This window comes from Balaenoptera acutorostrata, chromosome 6 (assembly GCF_949987535.1).
Source record: "Balaenoptera acutorostrata chromosome 6, mBalAcu1.1, whole genome shotgun sequence".
NCBI lineage: Eukaryota > Metazoa > Chordata > Mammalia > Artiodactyla > Balaenopteridae > Balaenoptera > Balaenoptera acutorostrata.
Window position 1 is genome coordinate 91,858,548 of NC_080069.1, and position 25,458 is coordinate 91,884,005.

General features: G+C 44.6%; 1 protein-coding gene across 1 annotated transcript in view; it reads right to left on the bottom strand.

Annotated features, from left to right (window-relative positions):
• GABBR2 (gamma-aminobutyric acid type B receptor subunit 2) overlaps positions 1-25,458 on the bottom strand; it is a 369,399-nt gene that overhangs the window by 164,358 nt on the left and 179,583 nt on the right. The window contains exons 4-5 of the mRNA XM_007197049.3: positions 23,527-23,628; positions 4,435-4,500 (exon numbers count right to left, since the gene is read on the bottom strand). Coding sequence (XP_007197111.2) covers positions 4,435-4,500; positions 23,527-23,628 — 168 coding nt within the window. The remainder of the gene's footprint in view (positions 1-4,434; positions 4,501-23,526; positions 23,629-25,458) is intronic.

Consider the following 25,458-nt stretch of genomic DNA (forward strand, 5'->3'; position numbering starts at 1 on the left):
ACTTCAATAAAAAAGAAATAATAAATGAGGTAATATGTGTACCATGCCTGGCCAACACTATGTGCGGGAACATTTTGGCTGTTCCTTCTCATGCCATTCTCTTTTCCATAACTCATGGCTTTATTCTGAAAATTAGCCACTCCTATGGGCCATGCACAGTGATACTTTTGGGCATGGCCCAAACATCAAATGGCCCAGACTGGCCCAAACACCAAATGGCTCCAGACTATTGTTCTTGGAGTTTCTGATTTACTTTTGATGGCTTTGTCTCCCTTCTAGCTGTCAGGTCTAGGCTGTCACTTTCACTGTCATTAAATCCCTCTCCTCACTCTGAATCTGCTGCTTTTAAACCACTATGGAAAGCAGGGAGTGTTAAACATATGTGAAAAAAGTACACAGCACAGGCTTTGAGTGAGGGTCTAAAAGGCTCTCCTACAAGGGAGGTAGACTGGGCTTAAATATAGCACACAGTGTCTAAAGCAACTGCATTCTGGTATTCCCACGTTCAGAAGGGCTGAGATTGTTGGACACTTGAGCTTTAAGAAGCTGCTGGTATCTTTGTCTGTCTCCTTTGCCAAATAGGGAGTTCCTGGAGGGTGGTGTCTGCTCTTTCCAGGATCCCCAGTGCTTAGCACAGTGCCTGGTGTACAGAGGGCACCCAATAAATGGTTGTAGAGTGACTGACTGAACACATTTTCAGTTTACTTGGTCACCTTGGTTTTCATTGCTTTTGTCTCTAGTAGGAATGTGGTCTCAGGACCTGTGGCCACCAAATGGGCCCTACCGGGTGATGATGGGCAGTCTTGAGCTCATGTTCTTCAGTCCCATGAACGACTCTGTTCTCATTAGCTGCAGACAGGTAGCCATGATGTAATTTAAAAATCCAATTTCCTCTTTTTATTGTTTCCTTTTGCCTCCTCACTTCCTCAGGCAAGAAGAATATTTCCCTTTTATAGGCATTTCATAACCATAATAGTAATAAATCCTCACATCAGTAAAGCAGTTAACAGTTGGGATGACAGTCACCCTTTGGTGGCCTTGTTTAAGCCTCTCGATAATCCTATGAGGCAAATAAGACAGGGGTCGTCGCTTCCATTTTAGAGGTGAGGCAGCCGGGGGCTGGAGTTGTAAAGCGGCCTCTTTGAGGTCACACAGCTGGCAGGACTAAAACCAGAACCCAGGTCAGAGAGCTTGAGAATTTAGAATAGACCACCAAGGAGGAAGGAGAAGACAAAAGCGACAGGCCATGCTCGTCCTTTGCTGGAACCGAAATGAACATTTTGCCACAGGGCTATAAATAGTCCCTGCATTTGCTGGAGACTACTCTCCCCTTGGGTGGCAGGTCCGATCTCAAGAACATACAGCAACACGCTGCAAAGTTTGCACTGCAGCATTTGGATGGCAAAGACGCGGTTGTCTCCATCCCATTGTGCTCTGACCCTGACATGGGTGGAGAAGTTCTCTCCCTGGGTCTCTGCTCCGAGCAGCCCCTCCCTCCATCACACGCCAGAGTTTTGATTCAGTGTGAGGACACTGAGAAGACTCTCCTCAGGACCTTCCAGGCCTGCCAGAAGAACTCCTTCCTAACCAGATAAGACTGACAGTCCTGACAAGCAGATCCCTCTGAGGGTCTGACACACGGAATAAACCCCCAACCAAAAACTTCTGAGAAACCACTCAGTGAATAAAGCAGCCAGCAAAGACTCTAAGAAAAAGTCCATCTGAAGATACCCAAAGTCCAAGAGGAAGAAGAAAGTGGGATGAGGAGGTGGGATGATGTCCCGTGCCGTGTGGAAGGCAAGCAGCCTGGGGCTTTGGGTCAAGAGGAAGACAGCCATGCCGTCTGTTCTGAAATGGAAACCACGCTGCTGGAAATGCCACTCAGAAAATAACCCCAGTGCACAGCATGGAGGGAAATCACAGCCATGCCTCGGCTTAGGGTTTGGCTCAAATCAGAACAGGAGGGGACTTCCCTGGTGGTCCAGTGGGTAAGACTCTGTGCTCCCAATGCAGGCGGCCCAGGTTCGATCACTGGTCGGGGAACTAGATCCCGCATGCATGCCGCACCTAAGAAGTCCACATGCCACAACTAAGAGCCTGCATGCTCCAACTAAAAGAAGATCCCTCATGCTGCAACTAAAAGATCCTGCGTGCTGCAACTAAGACCCAGTGAAGCCAAGATAAATAAATAAATAAATAAATAAATAAATAAATAAATAAATAAATAAATACTAAAAAAAAAAAAACAAAAACAGGAGGTCTGTCTGCATTTTGTGCAAACAGGAGATGGCCAGTGCTCAGTGTGGCAACTTCACAAATCATTTTTATTAATTTACTTTTCCTCAATTGATCAACAATCACCCACCATGTGCCAGCGGTTTGCAAGGCCTTGGGGATATGTAGGGATAAAACCCAGCTTCTTCTCTAAAAAGTTATGTCTTCTAATTGGAGCATTATTTTCCTTTTTTAAATGGGCCATTTCTGGACCTTAGATGGTAACATGCAAAGTATTATGAGCTTTGAAATAAAATGTATTAAATCAATTTGCTCCATTGTTTTCAATTTTTCTCATGTTCCTCCTTAGATTTTCATATGGAAATACTCCTTAATTACCCTTAACTGAGACATAGGATGCTTAACACAATCTAGGAAAGTCCATCAGTTAGTAAATTCGTCAGCCCAATGGTGGTCCATTCCATCCTCAGAGACCTTATATAAACAAATAAAAAAAGGTTGTTGACATTTGCTGAGGGCTCACTGTACGTCAGGCACTATGCAAGGTGTTTTTGCTCATTTAAGCTCCACAACAATCTTATGAGACAGGTGTTATTATTATCCCCACTTTACAGATGAGAAAACTGAGGTTCAGAAAGTGTCAACAAGCCCAAATCCAGTTACTAAGCTGCAGACCAGTAGTTCAAGCCCAAGCAGACTGACTCCTGAGCGCTAAGCTTCACTCAGGGTCCCCTGAAATGTCAGCCTATAGCTTCTCCTTCCTCCCTGCTATTCTGAAAGGTGATCAGGCAGTTCCCACTTTGCTCCTGAGCCTTCATGAGGAAATATCCCTGGGTGACTATGGTTTTCAGTCGCTGTTCTCTCCTTACTCCTGGCCTCTTTTCAGTTTCTGCATCTCTCCTGAAATGAGGCACCAGGAGCTGAGCAGGATACCCCAGGTGGGGTCTCTCCAGCAGAGAGAAGAGGGACGACCCACCCTAGCTGTGGACGTGCAGCCTGAGGTCGCCTCGGCTCCCTGGAAGCTGTGCTCACACTGGTTACTCATGGTAACCTTGAGGTCAACTGAGACTCCAAAGTCTCTTTTGTTCTAAACGCACAGTACTCCTCAGCTATGCCTCTATCATCTTGGACATAGGCAGCCCAATTTGTTCTAATATAACCTTATATTAGGACTATTAGATTTAGTCTTCCTGGATTTAATCAAACATTCCAGCTTGTTAAGGTTCTTTGCACCCTGGCTATCTTCCAACATATTTCACAACTTCTAAAATTCCTATAAGCCTATTTTTATAATCTCATTCAAGTTACTGAAAAAAGGTCAAAGAAAACAGAGGCCTGTGGCCCATCACTAGAGACCACACCTAGAATAACCTCAGTCTAAGAGGAGGAGCTTATTGGGTAGACAATTCATGTAACTAGGCTCTCATTCTGTTGATTTCTCTCCTGACCCTGAGTTGGAGGAGGGTGAGCCAGGGCATCAAAATGGAAAGACATAGTCCCTGTGTTAGAACTGTTATATATGTTCAGGTTAGAATATCATGTGGAGAAAAGAGGATTTGATTGGGAATCAGGTGAATGGGGATGGAGCCCTGGTTCTGCCATAAAACGTCCCTTGGACAAGCTTCTCCACCTCTCTGGGCTTCTAGTTCCTCATCTGTAAAGCAAGGGTAACAATAGTAGCTTCACATGGTTATTGAAAAGATTAAGTGAGATAAGGTTTAAGAATGTGCTTTGTCACCTATCACACACCAGACAATTAAAAGGATTCAGTGGTAGACACTGAACAGTTGACGGTCTGTGCTAAACCTGAGACTCTGAGCCCTGCTTACAGGGCAGGAAGGGGTCTGAGTACTCCTGGTCTTGCCCTGGAATCTGGTGTCTCCCTCTGTGTGGTGCACACAGCACTGCTCCATTAAGCGAGGCTGGGTGGAGGAGACTTAAAACTAGCCAGCAGCGCTGAGGCAATGGTAAGACAGTGGGTTTGGTAAACTGAGGTTCCTGGTTCCTCCTACAACTGCACTGTTCTGAGTCCTGGGGTTTTAGCTCCCCGGAAAGACGAAAGAGCAGTAAGAATAACACTTCTGCTTCCAACACCCCAGACTCCGGTCCACTCAAGGACCAGGCAGTGACACTGAGTGCAAGAAAACGCTTTGTGAACCTCCCCAAAGACATCCATGACACAACCAAAGTGTTACTTACACAACAGAACACTTTTGCTGCCATATTCTGGTCAAACTGGCCAAGGATGATCCGCACGTCGTTGCCCTGTGGATAGAAGGACACGGATTGTGAAGGTGAGAGTGTGATCGGCATAGTCCAGAGGGTTTGAGGCAGCGATCATTCACATGCCCCAGGCTCCCCAGCAAGAGCTCTGCCTGAGGGGGTGGGCAGGGCAAAACCTCACCCCCCAGCCCAGCCCAGCCTGGATCTCCGGCTCTCTCTGGGCCCAGCTTTCCCTCAGCTACTGCTGTTGGCCCTGCCTGGTCTCGTGGGTAAACCCTGGGGCAAGTCTGCACGGGCTGGAGGCTAAAGGCTCTGAGGGGCCTCATTGTCTCCCCTGCTCTCCTCCAACAAGGGCAGGCAAACGCTCCGGGGCACTGAGACAGCGTCTACTCTCCGTCCTCACTCTACACATAGGGAAACTGAGGCCAGAGGAGAGAAAGGAACTTCTAAGGTCCCCAGGGGAGTCGGCAGCAGAAACAAGTTCCCAGCCAACACACCCTCCCCCTCTAGTATTCTAGACTTTTCCACCTTTCTGGAGTCCACAGAGCCTCCCAATTAAGAAGTTTCAGAGTCTCTTTGAGTTCTCAGCTTTGTTAAATCTCAGCTCCACTTGGGTGGCCTCAAGCGGCTCCTTTTCCCATCTTAGCCTCAATTTCCTCATCTGCAAAATGCAGATAATGGCAGTACTTAGAGGGTTGCTGAGAGGACTAAATGAGATAATCCTCATAGAGTGCTTAACATAGTTCCTGACACACAGTAAACACCCAGCTAGAATTAGTGTTTTATAACCTTCTCCTAACCTACTCTTCTCCCTTTATTTCAAAGGAAAATCTATATTCAAAAGCTCTATAAATGGTTATTTATTATCTTAATATCTCAATATGGTTAATAGGTATATATCGTACCATGGGTCCTATGACTCATTTATTCATTCAACAAACATTTACTGAGTGTCTGCCTGAGGCTCCCTCCTGGGTCAGGGTAAGGGGTTCTTGGTTGCTTTCTAGGGGAAGGGACCCTGCCCTGCCCCCATAGAGAACAGGCAGAAGGCGGATGTACAGGTAGCCCCCAGGAGACCAGCCAGGCCCTGGCCCACACGCTTGCTCCCCAACCCCGTCCTGCCCTCCGCACTGACACTCAGCCCTGCAGGTGGTGCTACCTTCCTGCCATTTATCCCATCCTTTCCAGCAAGCCTCGAGGCTCTTTGATGCATAAAGAAGAGAAACATCCCTTTAAAGATCAGTTTTTAGCATCTTTCAAAATTGGAAAGTGCTGACTGGGAGGCCATTTTACTCATCATGTACTTTAGCAAAATAAAAAAGACTTGGATTCTAAAATCACCCTTCGTTTGCAAGCAAGAATGGAAAGAAAAAAAATTTTCCTCTGAAAGAACTTTAAAAGATCATTAACAGAGCAGTTGAAGGAAGGCAAGCTTTTGTCATCACCATGGCTGCAATGCTATAGAAAGTTCTAAGCTGCTTCTGTTCTGTGGCCATACTCCCGGGCACACTCCAGGGTCTTTCTGCTTGTTTGTCGAATTTTTTATAGCATTTCTTGCTGCTAACAGTATTCACCTACCCATATCCATATCCATATGCATATCCATCCATCCAGCGAACATTTATGGAGCATCTACTCTGTGCCAAGCCCTGTGTTGCTAAACATGGTATAGTAGAAACAGCTTATTGGATTTTGGAGTCAGAGAGACCTTGGTTCACATCCCAGCTCCAGCAATGACCAGCTACATGACCCTGGGTCTTAATGCCCTGGAGCCTCAACTTCTTCATCTCTGAAATGGGGATAATATTCCCTGCCTGACCCGGTGGTTGTAGGATTCATGATAATGAAGCCCACCCACTGGCTTCCATGGTGCTCTCTCCTGGCTCCCTCCTGCCTCCTGGTCATTCCTGCTCAGACTCTGAATCAGCTCCTCATCTTTCTGCCCATCCCTAATGCTGGTGTTCTGTACAGTTCTGCCCTCATCACTCTCCCTGGGCAATCTCATTCATGACCCCAGCCACAACTCCCCTCTGAGCACTGTGGACTCCCAAGTCTCTCTCCCCAGCCCAGACTTTTCTCCAGTTGCCCCCTGGACACCTCCCCTTGGATTCTCCCAGGCACCTCCACTTGGATTCTCTCAACATGCCCCAAGTTGAACTCATCATCATTCCCAACATGCCTACTTCCTTCTCCTGTATTGTCCATCTCTAGAATGGTGTTGTCAACCTCTTACTCCCTAAGATCAGAAACTTGGGAGCCATTCTAGATTCACTCCTCTCCTCATCTTAGCCATAACCATGGCCTGTTGGTTCTGTCTGCTCACTAGCTTCCTGAATCGCCCCCATGTCTCCAGCCCCATTGCCCTGGGTTTAGCCACCATCACTCCCTACGTGGTGAACCTCTACAGCCTCCCAGCTGGATCCCTGCCTTTAGTCCTGCTCCATCCACCCAGTCTCCAGAAAGCACACAAGGGAATCATTCCAAGATTCAAATCTGATTACGTAAAATCTTTCCATGGCTCCTGGAGCTTTACAGATCAAACTCTGAGCTCCTTAGAACATTCCAAATTCTTTACCAACTCACTCCTGCTCATTTCTCTAATCACATTTTTTGCTACTCTTCCACAGCAGGGAGAATGAACTACCTGCAGTTCTCTTAAATGGTCTGCCATTCACTCATTCATTCATTCACTTTCTCACTCTGTCCCCTTTCTTTCTACAAGTTCATTCATCCAGAATGCCATTCCCTCCCACCCTACACGCTCTGCCTGGAGAGCTGCTACTCCCCCTTCCTGCCTTAGCTCAGGCACTCCTACTCTGAGAAACCATCTCTGTCCCATTAGGCTTGGTGGTCATTTGCTCCTCTGTGGGCCCAGAGCACTCTGTGCTTCCCTCTATCACGGCCTGAGTCTACTTGTTTGTTGTCCCCATTGGACTGAGGATAACTTGATTCATCTCCGGGTCTCCAGCTCCCAGAACAAGGCATGACACATATATCAATAAATAGGTATTAAATGTGTGATTAAGTGAACGAATGCTGTGTGAAGCACAAGCACAATGCCTGGCCCACATTGGTTATTCAGTATCTGCTGGTTATTATCATCAACTGCACTAATATCCTGCTAGCCTAGGGCCTAGGTACTGGTTGGGTTCACCATGTTCATTCCTTGAATGGACCGAGGGACCCGATCTTCATGGTTGACCACCTGACCACCTGCTAACAGATAAATAAACAGCTCTGCCACTTGTGGACCATTTAGTGTCTCTGTTGCCATGACAACCAAGTTGCATTGACTGCTTGGTTCTATGCTCCCAAACTGTTAGGACTGGATGGGGCCCAAGGGATCGCTGATCTAGTTAACCCCTTCCCAGAGAGGCAAAAGGCTTCCAAATCCAGCACAGTACCCCAAAACCAGCAATCTTGCCTTGGTGTCCCCTTACCATCAGAGGGTCCTGGAGAAAGAGCCTATCCAGGGCCAGGTTGTACCTGATGCAGGAAGCTATCCACACCCACTCTGACTCTAGACAGTGAGTAAGAGGGGCAAGATGCTGCAAAGCCTGGGAGAAAAGAGGACGAGCCAGCACTCAGTGCAGGTGAAGCCTGGATCCCAGGGTAGGGAGAGGATAATGGGAAATATGACTGGACTGGGATCCTCAGGCGGCCCTTGAGAGCAGCATAAAGAGCTTAAGGTGCTTCTCAAAATGGGATATGTGTACTCCCAGGGCAGAGGAGTTCTCCTGAGAGTATGAAAAGTGCAGATATACCTGGTTCTTCTTTCTGGAGTAGCAATTTATTGGAAGATTCAGGGGTGAAGGGAAAGATTTTCAATTGGGGGAATCTTTTTTTTTTTTTTTTAACTTTTCTCATCTTACATTCAGTGCTCTAATTTCTATTTATTTATTTATTTATTATTTTTGGCTGTGTTGGGTCTTCGTTTCTGTGCGAGGGCCTTCTCTAGTTGCGGCGAGCGGGGGCCACTCTTCATCGCGGTGCGCGGGCCTCTCACTGTCGCGGCCTCTCCTGTTGCGGAGCACAAGCTCCAGACGTGCAGGCTCAGTAACTGTGGCTCACGGGCCCAGCCGCTCTGCGGCATGTGGGATCCTCCCAGACCAGGGCTCAAACCCGTGTCCCCTGCATTGGCAGGCAGACTCTCAACCACTGCGCCACCAGGGAAGCCCCTGGATCGGGGGAATCTTAAAAGTTTTTAACACACCCACACTCTCACAAAAGTTCCAGAATCACACTTTTCAATGTTGCATAACTTGTATGTTTTCCTTAAAATCTAGAGAGAGGAAAGAGATTTTGTGTTGGCAGTGGACCCTGCTTCTGCAAGCCCGCCCACCTCCCTACCAGGGGTATCAGTGCACTCTCCTCTATGGTTGAAAGGGCTTGGGGGCAGTTGAAGGAGTGCCAGGGGTAGGGGAGGACAGCCATGACCATCTCTGAGGATGACAGTACAGAATGGTGCTGTGATGTTAGAGACCCTGGGAAGTGGCAGAGGGCAGGGTCTCAAAAATCCCTGCCATGGACTCCTGGCTCTGCAGGGGGCCGCCTGGAGTGAAAGTAGATGTCCCGAGATCAGACAAACGACAGCTTCTTCTAGAGGGCTAGATCTAAGGTAATGGATGGTAGCAGAGACCTATGTTCACACCCTCAACAGGCCACACCCACGCGGGGCAAACATGGAAGGGAACAGCCATGGGGTGGGAGGCCTGGGGAGGGGTGCTCAGTTCAAACCCTGGGTGGATTTCCTTTCCTCTTTCCTGGCCCCTCTCATCTGTTGTCTAGGACCTCTTTGTCTCTGGGGCCCTTAAAGGGAGCTAAAACTCACATACAAAAAATGACACTTAAGAAGGATGACTCAATACAAAGCACTAGTGTATAACCCCCACTTTACAGGGGATCCTAGCAGAGTCAAAATAAATGACAGCTCCCGAGCTCTTTCTAGCCATTGCCCTAGGAGGTAGGTGCTATAATTATGCCCACTCTGGATAGTTTCATGAGCAAACTGAGGCCCAAAGACTTAAGCAACTTTCCTAGGCACAGCAGACGTTGTTGGTCCTGCTGGATCCCCTCCTCGGGGCTAGTGCACCCAACCCAGCTGCAGCGATGGTAGGCTGCCACCAGCTCCCTCCCTTCTCTGGAGAACTTCCCTCAGCCAAGGGGAGCTTCCTGGCCCTAGAAGGCCATGTTGTGCCCCACATCCCATAGCAGCCAGTGACTGACTCACATGGGTAGAAAACTCCAGCCCCCTTGCTGAAAGGTGGGACCAGCTCTGTGGTGCAGACTGTGCTCCAGAGATCTGGTGAGGCCAGGTTAAACCCATCTCCAGCCAAAAGGCATTCTGGCCTAGCTCCCCTCTTGCCTTATCCTGCTTCTCTCCCCTTCTCCTGAGCCCACTCTCAATAAATCTCTTTCACAAGAATCCCAGGCTCTGTTTCTAGGGAGTTCAACCTAAGACACCAGGTCACAGGGATAAGAAGTGGTGACTTTGGCTTCGACCCAAGGTGGGTCTGGCCCCAGAGCCCAAGCATTTGACCACTCACTCCTATATATTACCTCCCACGCTGAGAAGGCCAACCCCACCAGGCCTGGGCTGCTGGGGCTCAGTACCCAGTCTGCAGCAATGACTCATGGAGAAAAGTCCTATGGATTTTGAAGTCAAAGGACCTGAGCAGCAAATGTAACCCTGAGACATTAAAATAGCTGATGTGCATTTAAAAGAGCAGGAAAGCAGAAGGCAACCCATGTTGCTTCCCTGTGACAGCAGTGTGGGGTCCTGCTAGAAGATCAAGGTTGACGCTGACACTGACCTCCTGCCATTTCTGCATCTGTCTCAGCCTACGTTTAATAGCTTCCTGGTTTCCTACAGACACACACTACCCCACTACCCCACTGAGCTGCTGAAAAATCAAATGAAACCATGTTCAACGTTGTAGAAAGGGGTAAGGTGCAATGAGCCCAAAGGTGGCTGAGCTATTAGAGGCCAGCCATGATGCAAGCTGGGAGGTGCCCCTGACCTGGAGCAATGGGCACTGGTGAAGTGGTGAGAAGCCCAGGCCTGCTCCTACTCCCCCACTTTGGTCATGAGACCTGGGGTAAGCCTGAGAGGGTTAGCATAGATGTTTTCCAAAGTCCCTCTTGGCTCTGACAGACTGATTCCACACCCAGAATGACTATTCTCTTTTGTTTAGCTAAAATTAGTCTTTCTTAGACTTTGTTTTTCTTCTCCAGAAGTGTCCCTAAAAGCAGAGAAGCAGGAGACATATACTCTTAAGAACGGGAGTGAAAAAGGGTACAGCCCATAGCAGCCCACTGGCAAAGCATGGCATTTCTTTAAAGTTTATTATTTTATCTTGAAACTTCATGTATATTTAGCCTTCCAATAACATATCTATGTTTATCTTAAGATAAAAATAATGCTTTTTCTTCCCATGTGTCTGAGCAAAACTGGCCTGCTGGGAAGATGCACTACATTTATTCTGTAGCTTTGCATCCCCTCGGGGTGCTGGTATGAACCTCAGGTTCAGGCAGTCAGGCTGGATTCCTGGCCCGTGGGGGGGTGGTAATTCCCACTAGGACCTTCCCATGAAGCAAAGTGGGGAACAGTCCCCCTCAAGACCTATCTTTGTGGTCTTCCTGTGATAGAATAATGGCTCCCCAAAGATGTCCATGTTCTAATCCTTGGAACCTGTGAATATGCTGTGTGACATGCCAAGGGGGAATTAACATTGCAGATGGAAATAAGGTTGCTAATCAGCTGATTTATAAAATAGGGAGATTTTCCTGGAGTCTGAATCCTGAATGATGGGTTGGGGGCTGCTCCACGGAAGGCCAATAAAGCAACTGAAATTGATAGGGACAGAGTAAAGGGACAAAGCAAATGATTAAATAGTTAATCCTACTAAGGTATCATAAGTAAAAGAAAAAAGTAAGGGAGACCCTGTAAGTGAATAATCACTCAAGAAAGCAGGCTTGCCTAGCAACAAAACCATGCAATAGGAGCATGAGACATGCCCCAAAACAATAAAACAATGGTGGAATGAGACCCACATCCTGCCCAGGGAGGTCAGTAAGTTAATGACTCCTAGGACATGCTCCTCTGTGCACACTAAAAACAAAAACATAGGCAAGGTTGGACCAGAGTCTGGCTTGGCACAGCCGTGTGGCTAACAGGGTCTTGGTGCTCCAGACGGGTGTCAGGCCTGTGCCTCTGAGATGGAAGAGCCGAGTTCAGGACATTGGTCCACCAGAGACCTCCCGGCTCCCTGTAATATCAAATGGCAAAAGCTCTCCAAGAGATCTCCATCTCAACGCTAAGACCCAGCTCCACTCAACGACCAGGAAGCTACAGTGCTGGACACCCCATGCCAAACAACTAGCAAGACAGGAACACAACCCCACCCATTAGCAGAGAGGCTGCCTAAAATCATAATAAGGTCACAAACACCCCAAAACACACCACCAGACACGGTCCTGCCCACCAGAAAGACAAGATCCAGCCTCATCCACCAGAACACAGACACCAGTCCCCTATACCAGGAAGCCTACACAACCCACTGAACCAACCTTACCCACTGGGGGAAGAAACCAAAAACAAAGGGAACTACGAACCTGGAGCCAGCGAAAAGGAGACCTCAAACACAGTAAGTTAAGCAAAATGAGAAGACAGAGAAACACACAGCAGATGAAGGAGCAAGGCAAAAACCCACAAGACCAAACAAATGAAGAGGAAATAGGCAGTCTACCTGAAAAAGAATTCAGAGTAATGATAGTAAAGACGATCCAAAATCGTGGAAATAGAATGGAGAAAATACAAGAAACGTTTAACAAGGACCTAGAAGAACTAAAGAGCAAACAAACAATGATGAAAAACACAATAAATGATATTAAAAATTCTCCAGAAGGAATCAATAGCAGAATAACTGAGGCAGAAGAACGGATAAGTGACCTGGAAGATAAAATAGTGGAAATAACTATTGCAGAGCAGAATAAAGAAAAAAGAATGAAAAGAATTGAGGACAGTCTCAGAGACCTCTGGGACAATATTAAATGCACCAACATTAGAATTATAGGGGTCCCAGAAGGAGAAGAGAAAAAGAAAGGAACTGAGAAAATATTTGAAGAGATTATAGTTGAAAACTTCCCTAATATGGGAAAGGAAATAGTCAATCAAGTCCTGGAAGCACAGAAAGTCCCATACAGGATAAATCAAAGGAGAAACACACCAAGACACATATTAATCAAACTATCAAAAATTAAATACAAAGAAAAATTATTAAAAGCGGCAAAGGAAAAACAACAAATAACATACAAGGGAATCCCCATAAGGTGAACAGCTGATCTTTCAGCAGAAACTCTGCAAGCCAGAAGGGAGTGGCAGGACATATTTAAAGTGATGAAGGGGAAAAACCTACAACCAAGATTACTCTACTCAGCAAGGATCTCATTCAGATTCGACGGAGAAATTAAAACCTTTACAGACAAGCAAAAGCTAAGAGAATTCAGCACCACCAAACCAGCTTTACAACAAATGCTAAAGGAACTTCTCTAGGCAGGAAACACGAGGAAGGAAAAGACCTACAATAACAAACCCAAAACAATTAAGAAAATGGTAATAGGAACATACATAGCAGTAACTACCTTAAATGTAAATGGATTAAATGCTCCAACCAAAAGACATAGACTGGCGGAATGGATATAAAAACAAGATCTGTATATATGCTGTCTACAAGAGACCCACTTCAGACCTAGGGACACATACAGACTGAAAGTGAGGGGATGGAAAAAGATATTCCATGCAAATGGAAATCAAAACAACGTTGAAGTAGCAATTCTCATATCAGACAAAACAGACTTTAAAATAAAGACGATTACAAGAGACAAAGAAGGACACTACATAATGATCAAGGGATCAATCCAAGAAGAAGATATAACAATTGTAAATATTTATGCACCCAACATAGGAGCACCTCAATACATAAGGCAAATGCTAACAGCCATAAAAGAGGAAATTGACAGTAACTCAATCATAGTAGGGGACTGTAACACCCCACTTTCACCAATGGGCAGATCATCCAAAATGAAAATACATAAGGAAACACAAGCTTTAAATGATACATTAAACAAGATGGACTTAATTGATATTTATAAGACATTCCATCCAAAACCAACAGAATACACTTTCTTCTCAAGTGCTCATGGAACATTTTCCAGGACAGATCATATCTTGGGTCACAAATCAAGCCTTGGTAAATTTAAGAAAATTTAAATCGTATCAAATATCTTCTCCAACCACAACCCTATGAGGCTGGATATCAATTACAGGAAAAAAACTGTAAAAAATACAAACACATGGAGGCTAAACAATACACTACTAAATAATCAAGAGACCACTGAAGAAATCAAAGAGGAAATCAAAAAATACCTAGAAACAAATGACAATGAAAACACGACGACCCAAAACCTATAGGATGCAGCAAAAGCAGTTCTAACAGGGAAGTTTATAGCAATACAATCCTACCTCAAGAAACAAGAAACATCTCAAATAAACAACCTAACCTTACACCTAAAACAATTAGAGAAAGAAGAACAAAAAACTCCCCAAACTTAGCAGAAGGAAAGAAAGCATAAAGATCAGATCAGAAATAAATGAAAAAGAAATGAAGGAAACAATAGCTAAGTTCAGTAAAGCTAAAAGCCGGTACTTTGAGAAGATAAACAGAATTGATAAACCACTAGGCAGACTCATCAAGAAAAAAAGGGAGAAGACTCAAATCCATAGAATTAGAAATGAAAAAGGAGAAGTAACAACTGACACTGCAGAAATACAAAGGATCAGGAGAGATTACTACAAGCAACTCTATGCCAATAAAATGGACAACCTGGAAGAAATGGACAAATTCTTAGAAAAGCACAACCTTCCAAGACTGAACCAGGAAGAAACAGAAAATATAAACAGACCAATCACAAGCACTGAAATTGAGACTGTGATTAAAAATCTTCCAACAAACAAAAGCCCTGGACCAGATGGCTTCACTGGTGAATTCTTTCAAACATTTAGAGAAGAGCTAGCACCTATCCTTCTCAAACTCTTCCAAAATATAGCAGAGGGAGGAACACTCCCAAACTCATTCTACGAGGCCACCATCACCCTGATACAAAACCAGACAAAGATCACAAAGAAAGAAAACTAAAGGCCAGTATCACTGATGAACATAGATGCAAAGATCCTCAACAAATTACTAGCAAACAGAATCCAACAGCACATTAAAAGGATCATACACCATGACCAAGTGGGGTTTAACCCAGGAATGCAAGGATTCTTCAATATATGCAAATCAATCAATGTGATAAACCATATTAACAGATTAAAGGAGAAAAACCATATGATCATCTCAATAGATGCAGAAAAAGCTTTCGACAAAATTCAACACCCATTTACAATAAAAACCCTCCAGAAAGTAGGCATAGAGAGAATTTAGTAAAGGCTATATATGACAAACCCAGAGCCAACATCGTTCTCAATGGTGAAAAACTGAAACCATTTCCTCTAGGATCAGGAACAAGACAAGGTTGTCCACTCTCACCACTATTATTCAACATAGTTTTGGAAGTTTTAGCCACAGCAATCAGAGAAGAAAAAGAAATAGAAGGAATCCAAATCGGAAAAGAAGAAGTAAAGCTGTCACTGTTTGCAGATGACATGATTCTATACATAGAGAATCCTAAAGATGCTACCAGAAAACTACTAGAGCTAATCAATGAATTTGGCAAAGTAGCAGGATACAAAATTAATGCACAGAAATCTCTTGCATTCCTATACACTAATGATGAAAAATCTGAATGAGAAATTAAGGAAACACTCCCATTTACCACTGCAATAAAAAGAATAAAATACCTAGGAATAAACCTACCTAAGGAGACAAAAGACCTCTATGCAGTAAACTATAAGATACTGATGAAAGAAATTAAAGATGATACAAACAGATGGAGAGATATACCATGTTCTTGGATTGGAAGAATCAACATTGTGAAAACGACTATACTACCCAAAGCAATCTACAGATTCAATGCAATCCCTATGAAACTCAGTGTCATTTTTCACAGAACTAGAACAAAAAATTTCACAATTTGTATGGAAACACAAAAGACCCTGAATAGCCAAAGCAATCTTGAGAAAGACAAACGGAGCTGGAGGAATCAGGCTCCTGGACTTCAGACTATACTACAAAGCTACAGTAATCAAGACAGTATGGTACTGGCACAAAAACAGAAATATAGATCAGTGGAACAGGATAGAAAGCCCAGAGATAAACCCACACACATATGGTCACCTTATCTTTGATAAAATAGGCAAGAATATACAATGGAGAAAAGACAGCCTCCTCAATAAGTGGTGCTGGGAAAACTGGACAGTTACCTGTAAAAGAATGAAATTAGAACACTCCTTAACACCATACACAAAAATAAACTCCAAATGGATTAAAGACCTAAATGTAAGGCCAGACACTATAAAACTCTTGGAGGAAAACATAGGCAAAACATTCTATGGCATAAATCACAGCAAGATCCTTTTTGACCCACCTTCTAGAGAAATGGAAATAAAAACAAAAATAAACAAATGGGACCTAATGAAACTTAAAAGCTTTTGCACAGCACAGGAAAACATAAGATGAAAAGACAACCCTCAGAATGGGAGAAAATATTTGCAAATGAAGCAACTGACAAAGGATTAATCTCCAAAATTTACAAGCAGCTCATGCAGCTCAATATCAAAAAAACAAACAACCCAATCCAAAAATGGGCAGAAGACCTAAATAGACATTTCTCCAAAGAAGATAAACAGATTGCCAACAAACACATGAAAGGATGCTCAACATCACTAATCATTAGAGAAATGCAAATCAAAACTACAATGAGGTATCACCTCATGCTGGTCAGAATGGCCATCAGCAAAAAATCTACAAACAATAAATGCTGGAGAGGGTGTGGAGAAAAGGGAACCCTCTTGCACTGTTGGTGGGAAAGTAAATTGATACAGCCACTATGGAGAACAGTATGGAGGTTCCTTAAAAAACTAAAAGTAGAACTACCATATGACCCAGCCATCCCACTACTGGGCATATATCCTGAGAAAACCATAATTCAAGAAGAGTCATGTATCACAATGTTCACTGCAGCTCTATTTACAATAGCCAGGACATGGAAGCAACCTAAGTGTCCATCAACAGATGAACGGGTAAAGAAGATGTGGCACATATATACAATGGACTATTACTCAGCATAAAAAGAAACGAAACTGAGTTATTTGTAGTGAGGTGGATGGACTTAGAGTCTGTCATACAGAGTGAAGTAAGTCAGAAAGAGAAAAACAAATACCATATGCTAACACATATATATGGAATCTAAAAAAAAAAAAAAAAGGTTCTGAAGAACCTAGGGGCAGGACAGGAATAAAGACACAGAGGTAGAAAATGGACTTGAGGACACGGGGAGCTGGGACGAAGTGAGAGAGTGGCATGGACATATATACACTGCCAAATGTAAAACTGATAGCTAATGGGAAGCAGCCACATAGCACAGGGAGATCAGCTCGGTGCTTTGTGACCACCTAGAGGGGTGGGATTGGGAGGGTGGGAGGGAGACGCAAGAGGGAGGAGATATGGGGATATATGTATATGTATAGCTGATTCACTTTGTTATAAAGCAGAAACTAACACACCATTGTAAAGCAATTATACTCCAATAAAAATGTTAAATATATACATATAGGGAAAAGATGACATTATACTGAAACCTGAGATAATCTACCATATTTTAGTATATTTTACTGCCTTTTTGCTCATTTTCATAGCACCACGACAGTCCCGGTTTGACCATGTAGGACAAGAAAACTCCCTTACCTGACGTGGAGGAGGAAGTGATGATGGAAGCTTGACATCTACTCAAGAACGAGGAAGATGGGGGCCTTCTTCACCTCCCTGCTTTTCCTTTGATTATAAAACCTTGGCCACTAAGTTCTCGGCATGGCACTCCCTTGCCTTCCTGCTTGTATCTCTCACAGCGCTCTATACTAATAAACTCTTTCCTTACCTGTCACTCTGCCTCTTGTTGAATTCTTTCTATGCCTAGACAGAAGAGCCTATGCTCTACTAAGGCCTGGAATGCATTCTGTGGTTTCAAAATGAACAGAGGCGCACGTCTGGAGCCTGGCGCTCACCCCCATAAAGCCTGGTGCTTCAGTGTGGGCACCATGGGAATACCCAGGGCTCTTTGAGGGACGGCCTCCCAGCCCAGACTGGCAACAGTTAACATTAAAGGCCCCTGACTGAAACAGGCCCAGAGTGAGCTTAAAGGCCTGGGGTCTTCATCACACAGAGATGGTTTTATTCCTGACTTTCCTTTAGATAAACTTTGATACGTATCTGCTAAATCAGCCTGATCAATTCCATTATTCAGTTCCTCTGTGTTCTTGCTTATTTTTGCCTGGCTGATCTGTCCAAGACTGCGAGAGAGATGCTGTGGCTCCCGATACTATTGTGCTTGTGTCAATTCTCCTTTGTATTTTAACAGGCTTTTCTTTACATATTTCAGTGAGATGTAATTTATAGCAATAATGGTCCATGAGTGTGCTATTCTCAGGGTGAATTGTACCCTTATCTATAGAAGACGACTTCCTTAATCCTGTTTAACACCTGTACCTTGACTTCTCTTTATTCTAATGTGAACACTGGATCCTTGCTGCAGTTTGGTTTGCTTGATATACTTTTGCCTGACTTTTACCTTTGACCTTTTTGTGTCACTGTGTTGTAAATATAACTATAGTTAGTTCTTCAAAACACAATCTGAAAGTCTTTGCCTCTTCATAGGGAGTTTGACCTATTTGAATTTATGGTCAGAATGACTATATTTGGTCTGCAGTTTTAGTTTATACTTTCTGGTTTTCACATTTGCTTTCTGTTTTTTGATATGTGGACTAGATTTTCTTTGCTTTTATCTTCCATGTTTCAGGAGCTTCAGGTTCTGTTTGTATTATAGCATACTTACCATTAAGTTATTCAAAGCCTTTTTTAACTTATATTTTTCTAATTATGAAACTCATAAGCAAAATAGTCTCTTTTGAGTCCCTCTCCTACTTAAGACCAGGAGTTTAGCACCCAATTTTTTTTTTACTCACTTCTTTGGCTCTGTTAATGGAATTTGGGTTTTTATATCTCAATTACTGTTATTACAGTATCTATTTGCATTGCATGTATATGCACATTTGCTTTCAAAATGAATTTCTGCATCTGCATACACTTTTATAACAACTTTTTATAATGACTACTTAGCTCTCTCTCCACAGGCTTTTGTGATTCCCTGCTCACCTGCTTCTGTCATGACCTCAGCTATAAAGTTTGCTATCGTTCTCGGCAGGCTGATAAAGGACTTCAAGGATTAACTTCAAGAAGGGCACTGGCTAGTAGTACATCATGTGAGTCTCACACATCGGAGAATGTCTCCCAGTTGCTCCATCATCTCTGGGATTGAATGTTGCAGGGGAGTCGAGGTGGCCTGGTTTTGCACCTTTGTGGGAAATTTGTTTTTTTCTGGGCTAGATACTTGTAGATTTTCCCCTTTCTGTTTGTATTTCAAAACTTCTGACAAAATGTGTCTGGGTATTACTCTCTATCCACCAATTCTGCTAGAATGCAGAAGGGCCAGCTAGACTGCACATACAGTCTGCACATTTCTTTATGAAACTGTTGACTTTGTAATTTCAAAATGGTTGAATATCGGCGATTTTGTACGGTCCAATCTAGTAGATCTCTCTTGAGCCCACTTAAGTTTGTCACCTATTTTTTTTTAAGTAAACTTCTTATTTGAGAATAGTTTTAGATTTAGGGAAAAATCACAAAGAGAGTATATAGAGTTCCCATATGTCCTCACCCAGTTTCCCCTATTATTAACATCTTATGTTAATATAGTACATTTGTTATAAATAATGAATCAATATCAATTCATTATTAACTAAAGCTCATACTTTATTCAGATACCCTTAGTTCTTTTCTCTAGTGTCCTTTTTCTATTCCTGGATCCCATTCAGGATACCACATTATATATCATTGTCATGTCTCTGTAGGCTACTTTTGGCTTAGAAATTCCTTAGTTTTGAAGACCTAGACGGTTTTGAGGAGCATTGGTCAGGTATTTTGCAGGATGGCCTGCAACTAGAATTTACCTAATGTTTTTCTCATGGTTAGACTGGAGTTATAGGTTTTGGGGAGGAAGAACACAGAGGTAAAGTGCCCTTCTCACCACATCATATCAAATGTACATACTATCAACATGACTTATCACTGTTGATGCTGACCTTGGTCAACCGGTTGAGGTAGTTGTCAGATTCTTCCACTCTAAAGTTACTCTTCTTTTCCCCCCTTTTCATCCTGTGCTCTTTGGAAGGAAGTCACTTAACAAGTGGGTAGTTCTGCTCTACCTCCTTGGGCCTGAAATATCTACATAAATTATTTGGAATTCTTTGGCATAGGAGATTTGTCTACTCTCTCTCATTTACTTACTCAATCATGAGTATCTGTTTTATACTTTGGGTTATAATCCAACACCACTTTTATTTTATTGCTCAAATGTCCCAGCTTTGGCCACTGGGAGCTCTTTCAGTGGCTCTTTCAGTTGGCTGCTGTACTCTTCTGACACACCTCCATCAGTGTGTGTTGTTGATGTGGTTTGAGCACGTCCTTAACTTTCTGGCACTACAAGATGCTCCAGGATCATCTTGTATGTTTCCTGTCCCAGTCCTAGAGTCAGGCATTTCTCCAAGGAGCCCTGGTTCCTTTTCATGGAGAATGGTATTAGAAACCAAGATCTGGGTGGTAGTTGTGCTTGTTGATACTGAGATTCCTGTTTCGTTTTTGATTTTGGTTCTGTTTCATTTGTCCCAGTTTTCCCTTAGGATCTCCCTTCTCCAGTGTCCATAACTTATCTTTCCTCTCATTAGACTGATCTCTTTGACCATTTCCTCTGAATTCTGGCAAAGCAATTCAAGTTTGTCCTCCATATTACTGATTTTTAGTTTCCTTGGCATTAACTCTGCTCTCTACTACCTCCAATGCAGATTTTAATTCTGCTAGTTGCTATTTAGTTATCTTCCTTGTCCTCTGTACTTCCTTCTCTATCTTATCCCAGAGCAAACCAAAGATTTGCTTTTTCTCTAAGCTTTCCAGAAGTTAATTTTCTTTGTTCCTGAGTATTTTATCCTTGTGTTCTCTGTTAGCTTTGTCTGTCCAGACTTGGTATTTTGTTTACACACACTCAGCAAATGTGTTGAGCAAATTAGGTTTGGTTCCAGGTGCTGGGGAACAAAACAGTGACCAAGACAGACAGAAACTGCTGCCTTCTAGAGCTTACATCCTAGTGGGAGGAGACAGATGACAAAACAACTGGGTAAAATGTATAGGAGGTCAGATATTATCGTGGGTTAATCTGTATCTCCCAAAGATATGTAGAAATCCTAACTCCCAATACCTCAGAATGTGACCTCATTTGAAAACAGGGTCGTTGTAGATGAAATTAGTTAAGATAAGGTCATATTGGAGTAGGGTAGGCTCTTAATCCCACATGACTAGTGTCCTAATAAGATGATGTGAAGAGAAAAGGGGGAAATGTCAGTGAAGGCAAAGACTGGAGTTACACAGCCACAAGCCAAGGAACATCAAGGATTGCCAGTGATACTAGAAGCTTAGAGAAAGGTACGGAAGAGTCTCCAAGGCTGCTAGAGAGCACAGCCTTGTCGACATCTTGACCTTGGACTTCTGGCCTCAAGGTGTGAGAGAATAAACTTCTGTTGTTTTAAGCCACCTAGTTTGCGGTGCTTTGCTATGGCAGCCCCAGGGCACTGATACAGATGTCCATCAGTGAAATGGAGAAAATTAGCAGAAAGGGGGGGTGGGAGTGCGAGGGGCAGGGATTTAAATTTTAAATAAAGCCTCTGGGAAAAGGGGACAACTGAGAAAAGACTAGAAGAAGATGCAAGAAGGAGCCATGCAGGTTCTGGGGGAAGAGCACTCCACACAGAGGGGATCCTTTGCCAACAGCCTGAGCATGCTGTCCTTGGCTCTGCTCTCCCAGGCTTATGTGATGCTGGAATCCTTTCTCAGAACTGCAGCTGTGTGGGGCGGTGGAGAAGCTGGACCATGGCATTGCCCAGATCTGAGTTTGAATTCCAATGCACCACTTTCCAGCTGGGTGACTAGGGGTGAGTTCTTAACCTCGTTGAGGCTCAAGCTCCCCATCTGTGAAACGGGGATACAAAAATTCTCTCTGTCCCAGGGCTCTGGGGAGGGCTGAATGGGCAAGTGAAGGTCAAGGGCTCTGCAGGGGGGCCTGGCCCTTGCTCAATGCACTGGAAAGGCCAGCTGCTGTTTTCATCAGCGTTCATATCACTCCTGCTTCTGTTGGAATTAGTTGGCTGATGAGCAGAGCACCCGGTTCCATCCATCCCCAGTTTCTTGTAGACTTTCAACTAATGCGTCTGCTCCACACATAAAGGCTCTTTAAATTTTAAAGCCCACAGAATTCCGCTGGGCCTCTGAGGTGCAGGAAGCTATTTCCAGTGCCCACCCTGGGGAGACACTGTGTGTGGCAGGAGAATGTCAGCGCAGCACCAGAGCCCCGTCCACCCCAGCCCCACCCCAAGTGGTCCCTGCAGAGCAGGCACTCCACTCCTCTGATCCTCCGGGCCTCTGCACAGCCCGACTCCACCCTCAGGCCACATCGTCTGTGGAGGAAGAGCTGGGCAGATCCAGCCCCAGACACCTAGGCTGCTAGCAGGCCCTCCCTAGCTACGGTTTCCTCATCTGCAGAGGCTCCCAGGGCTGAAATGTCAATGCAGATGTGGTATCTGCTCCTGAGCAGGTGACAAACAACTGGTGCTCTGCTCCCCTGCTCCCCATCTCTGGGTCTCAGTCTCCCCATATGTGAACTGAGGGCTTCATGAGCTCTAAACTGCCACCTGCTCTGATTGGTATAACCTGGGACCAGCCCAAGAGAGAAGGGACATGTCAGCAGTTGGCATCTGGGGCCTCAGGAGACTTTCAATGTGGGCATGACGAATGGAAGAGTAAGGTGACAGCTCTAACTATGTCTGTACCTGCTTATAATCCCCCAGCAGCTCCCCACTGCCCTCAGGATAAAAGACCAAACTTCTTAGCTCAACATCCAAGGCTCATGGAAACTGGCTCCAAATTCTGTTTTCGGCCTCAGCATCATTCCCATGGCCCCACCCCGGTACTCCAGCCTCCTGGAATTCCTGCTGATCCCAAGTGCACAGTGAGCATGGCTGTCCTGCCCTTTGATATTCACCCTGCAGGTCTCATTCCTGCCCATCCTCTGTGGCGGAGCCTTGTCTGAACCCTCCCCCGGGAGGGATGAGTCACTTCCTCCCTTTGTTCCCCAGCCCCTCCGTTCCTGGTACCCCTGAGAGGTATCTGCCTTCCTTACCAGCTCTGAGTGACCTGAGGACATTGGCAGGCCCGACGGTGTCTGTGAGCCCAGGAGAGTGTGTGGCACAAACACGGTGTTTGAGAGAGTTTGGGGAATGAATGGACAGATGACAGTTAGGAACTACTTACAACTGGGCAAACATCTAGTTGACCCTTCTGTTCCTGGAGTGAGTGTCACTGGAGGGGGTCAGGAGCCTGAGCTTTCAGTCCCAACAACAGTACTTCCTTGCAGTGGGTTTGAGAAAGAGAGTTCCTCTCTCTGAGCCTCTTCACAACAGACATGATAATAATTGCACCCTGGTTACCTCTCAGGCTGGGTTGAGAGATACAGAATCACCCAGCAAGCTCCACATGGCTGTGCACCTGGCAATCAGACCTCTGGCCAGTGCTGGACAACCAGCACTGGGGACAGCCAAGGGAAGCCAGCTTCTGAGAGCTTCTCATATGTCCGATGCCAAGGATGAAATGAAACAGCCTGAATTCGAGACTCCTTCAAAGTCAGGGGATTGGGGGAACCCCAGGAGCATGCGGTCAGTCTGTCCTCTGGGCTGTGGCCAGCTGCACCTACCTTAAGCTTTTTGACACTGGTGCAGGGATCATTGGAGAAGCTCTCAGTGTCTGAAATCTCGATGTCCTCACCATACAGAACCCCGGTCAGGTCGTTCCTCACCTGCCAGCAAAGAGAAAGCAGAGGGTGGGTGTGCTGGCGGCCACAGGAAGGGCCAGTGCAGAGGGGTCGTCCTGGGAAGTGGCTCAAATGGGCAGGGTGATTTTCTCCATCGACGCACAAAAGGAGTGGGTTTTATCTTCATTAAAAACTAGAGTGCCCCCTGGGGCCTTGGAGATCTCCCTGTCCCACTCCACACTTGACACGTAGGCATAAGGAGGCCAGACAGGGAAGGGGCTTACTAATGTTGCCCAGGAACTTCCTGGAAGAATTAAGACAAGCATCCAAGTCTCTGGACTTTCATGCTGGTGTTTCATACTATCTCCAAATCAGATTAGTTAAGTACATCACACTGTCTCCAAATCAGACTATTCAAATACTTCTTTATTTATATTTTGCATTATTTATTTGCAATATTACTTCATTTCTAGGGTGAAGAAATAGCTGAGATATTCATATAGACAAAGTAAAACAGAGGAGAGAGTAAGGGGGTATGGAATCAGCCTGAGATGTTAAACATAACTATCTGTCTGCTGACACACAGAATGACTAACATCTATGTGCTTGGAAAGCAGAAAGCTGCAAACTCCAGTGTTCACACGGACTAGCCAATGTGTGAAGCAGCCTGTGTGGAAGGATACTAGGGAGTGGTGGGGACTGTGGCAAACTGGTGACTATATGCCTCACCTAAAGATGGCACTTGCTGCTCAGCTCCAAACATGCTATGCCAGAATGTTGGTCCAGAGTCACCAGACCTTCTGATTTTGGGGGGGTGAAATCAGAAATCCAGATTTTTATTTTTATTTATTTATTTTTTGGCCACGCTGCACAGTATGTGGGATCTTAGTTCCCCAACCATGGCTCGAACCTGTGACCCCTGCAATGGAAGCAAGGAATCTTAACCACTGGATGGCCAGGGAAGTCCCTAGATTTTTAAAATACAGGATCTCCCACATTTTAAAATGTTGATATTATTTTCAATTTTTTTTAAAAAACAAAGTTAGGACCAAAACAAATAAATCTGAAATCTGTATCTGGCCCATGTCCATGACTGTATACCCTCTGACATAAAGCCATGGAAACGAGACTGTGGGTTTTAGTAGAAAGAACCAGGTGGGAGTTTTGGGACCCAAGTTCTAGGTCTTGCTCTGGCACTGAGTTGCTTGTGACCTCGGCCTCTCTGTGTAACCCTTTCCCTCTTAGGGCTTCAGTCTCCTCCTCTTCAAGAGAAGATGATCTTTAAGAGCACTTCTTGTTCCTACCCATTAAGATGGCTATTATCAAAAACCAAAACCCAGCAAGTGTTGATGAGGATGGGGATAAATTGGAACCTTTGTGCACTGTTAAAATTACCCATCATATGGTAATACGATCCAGCAATTCTACTTCTGGGTATATACCCAAAAGAATTGAAAGCAGGGACTCAAAGAGATATTTGGACACTCATGTGCGTAGCAGCATTATTCACAAGAGCAAAAGGTGGAAGCAACCCAAATGTCCATCAACAGATGAATGGAGAAACAAGTTGTGGTTTATACATACAATGGAATATTATTCCGCCTTAAAAATGAATGAAATTTTGATACATGCTACAACATGGATGAACCTTGAAGACATTATCCTAAGTGAAATAAGTCAGATGCGAAAGGACAAATATTGTAAGATTCCACCTAGATGAGGTACCTAGAGTAGTCAAATTCATAGAGACATAAAGGAGAACAGTAGCTCCTAGGGGCTGGGGGATGGGGGAATGAAGAGTTATGGGTACAGAGTTTCTGTTTGGGATAATGGAAAGTTCTGGAGATGGCTGGTGGTGCCTCTTGCATAACAATA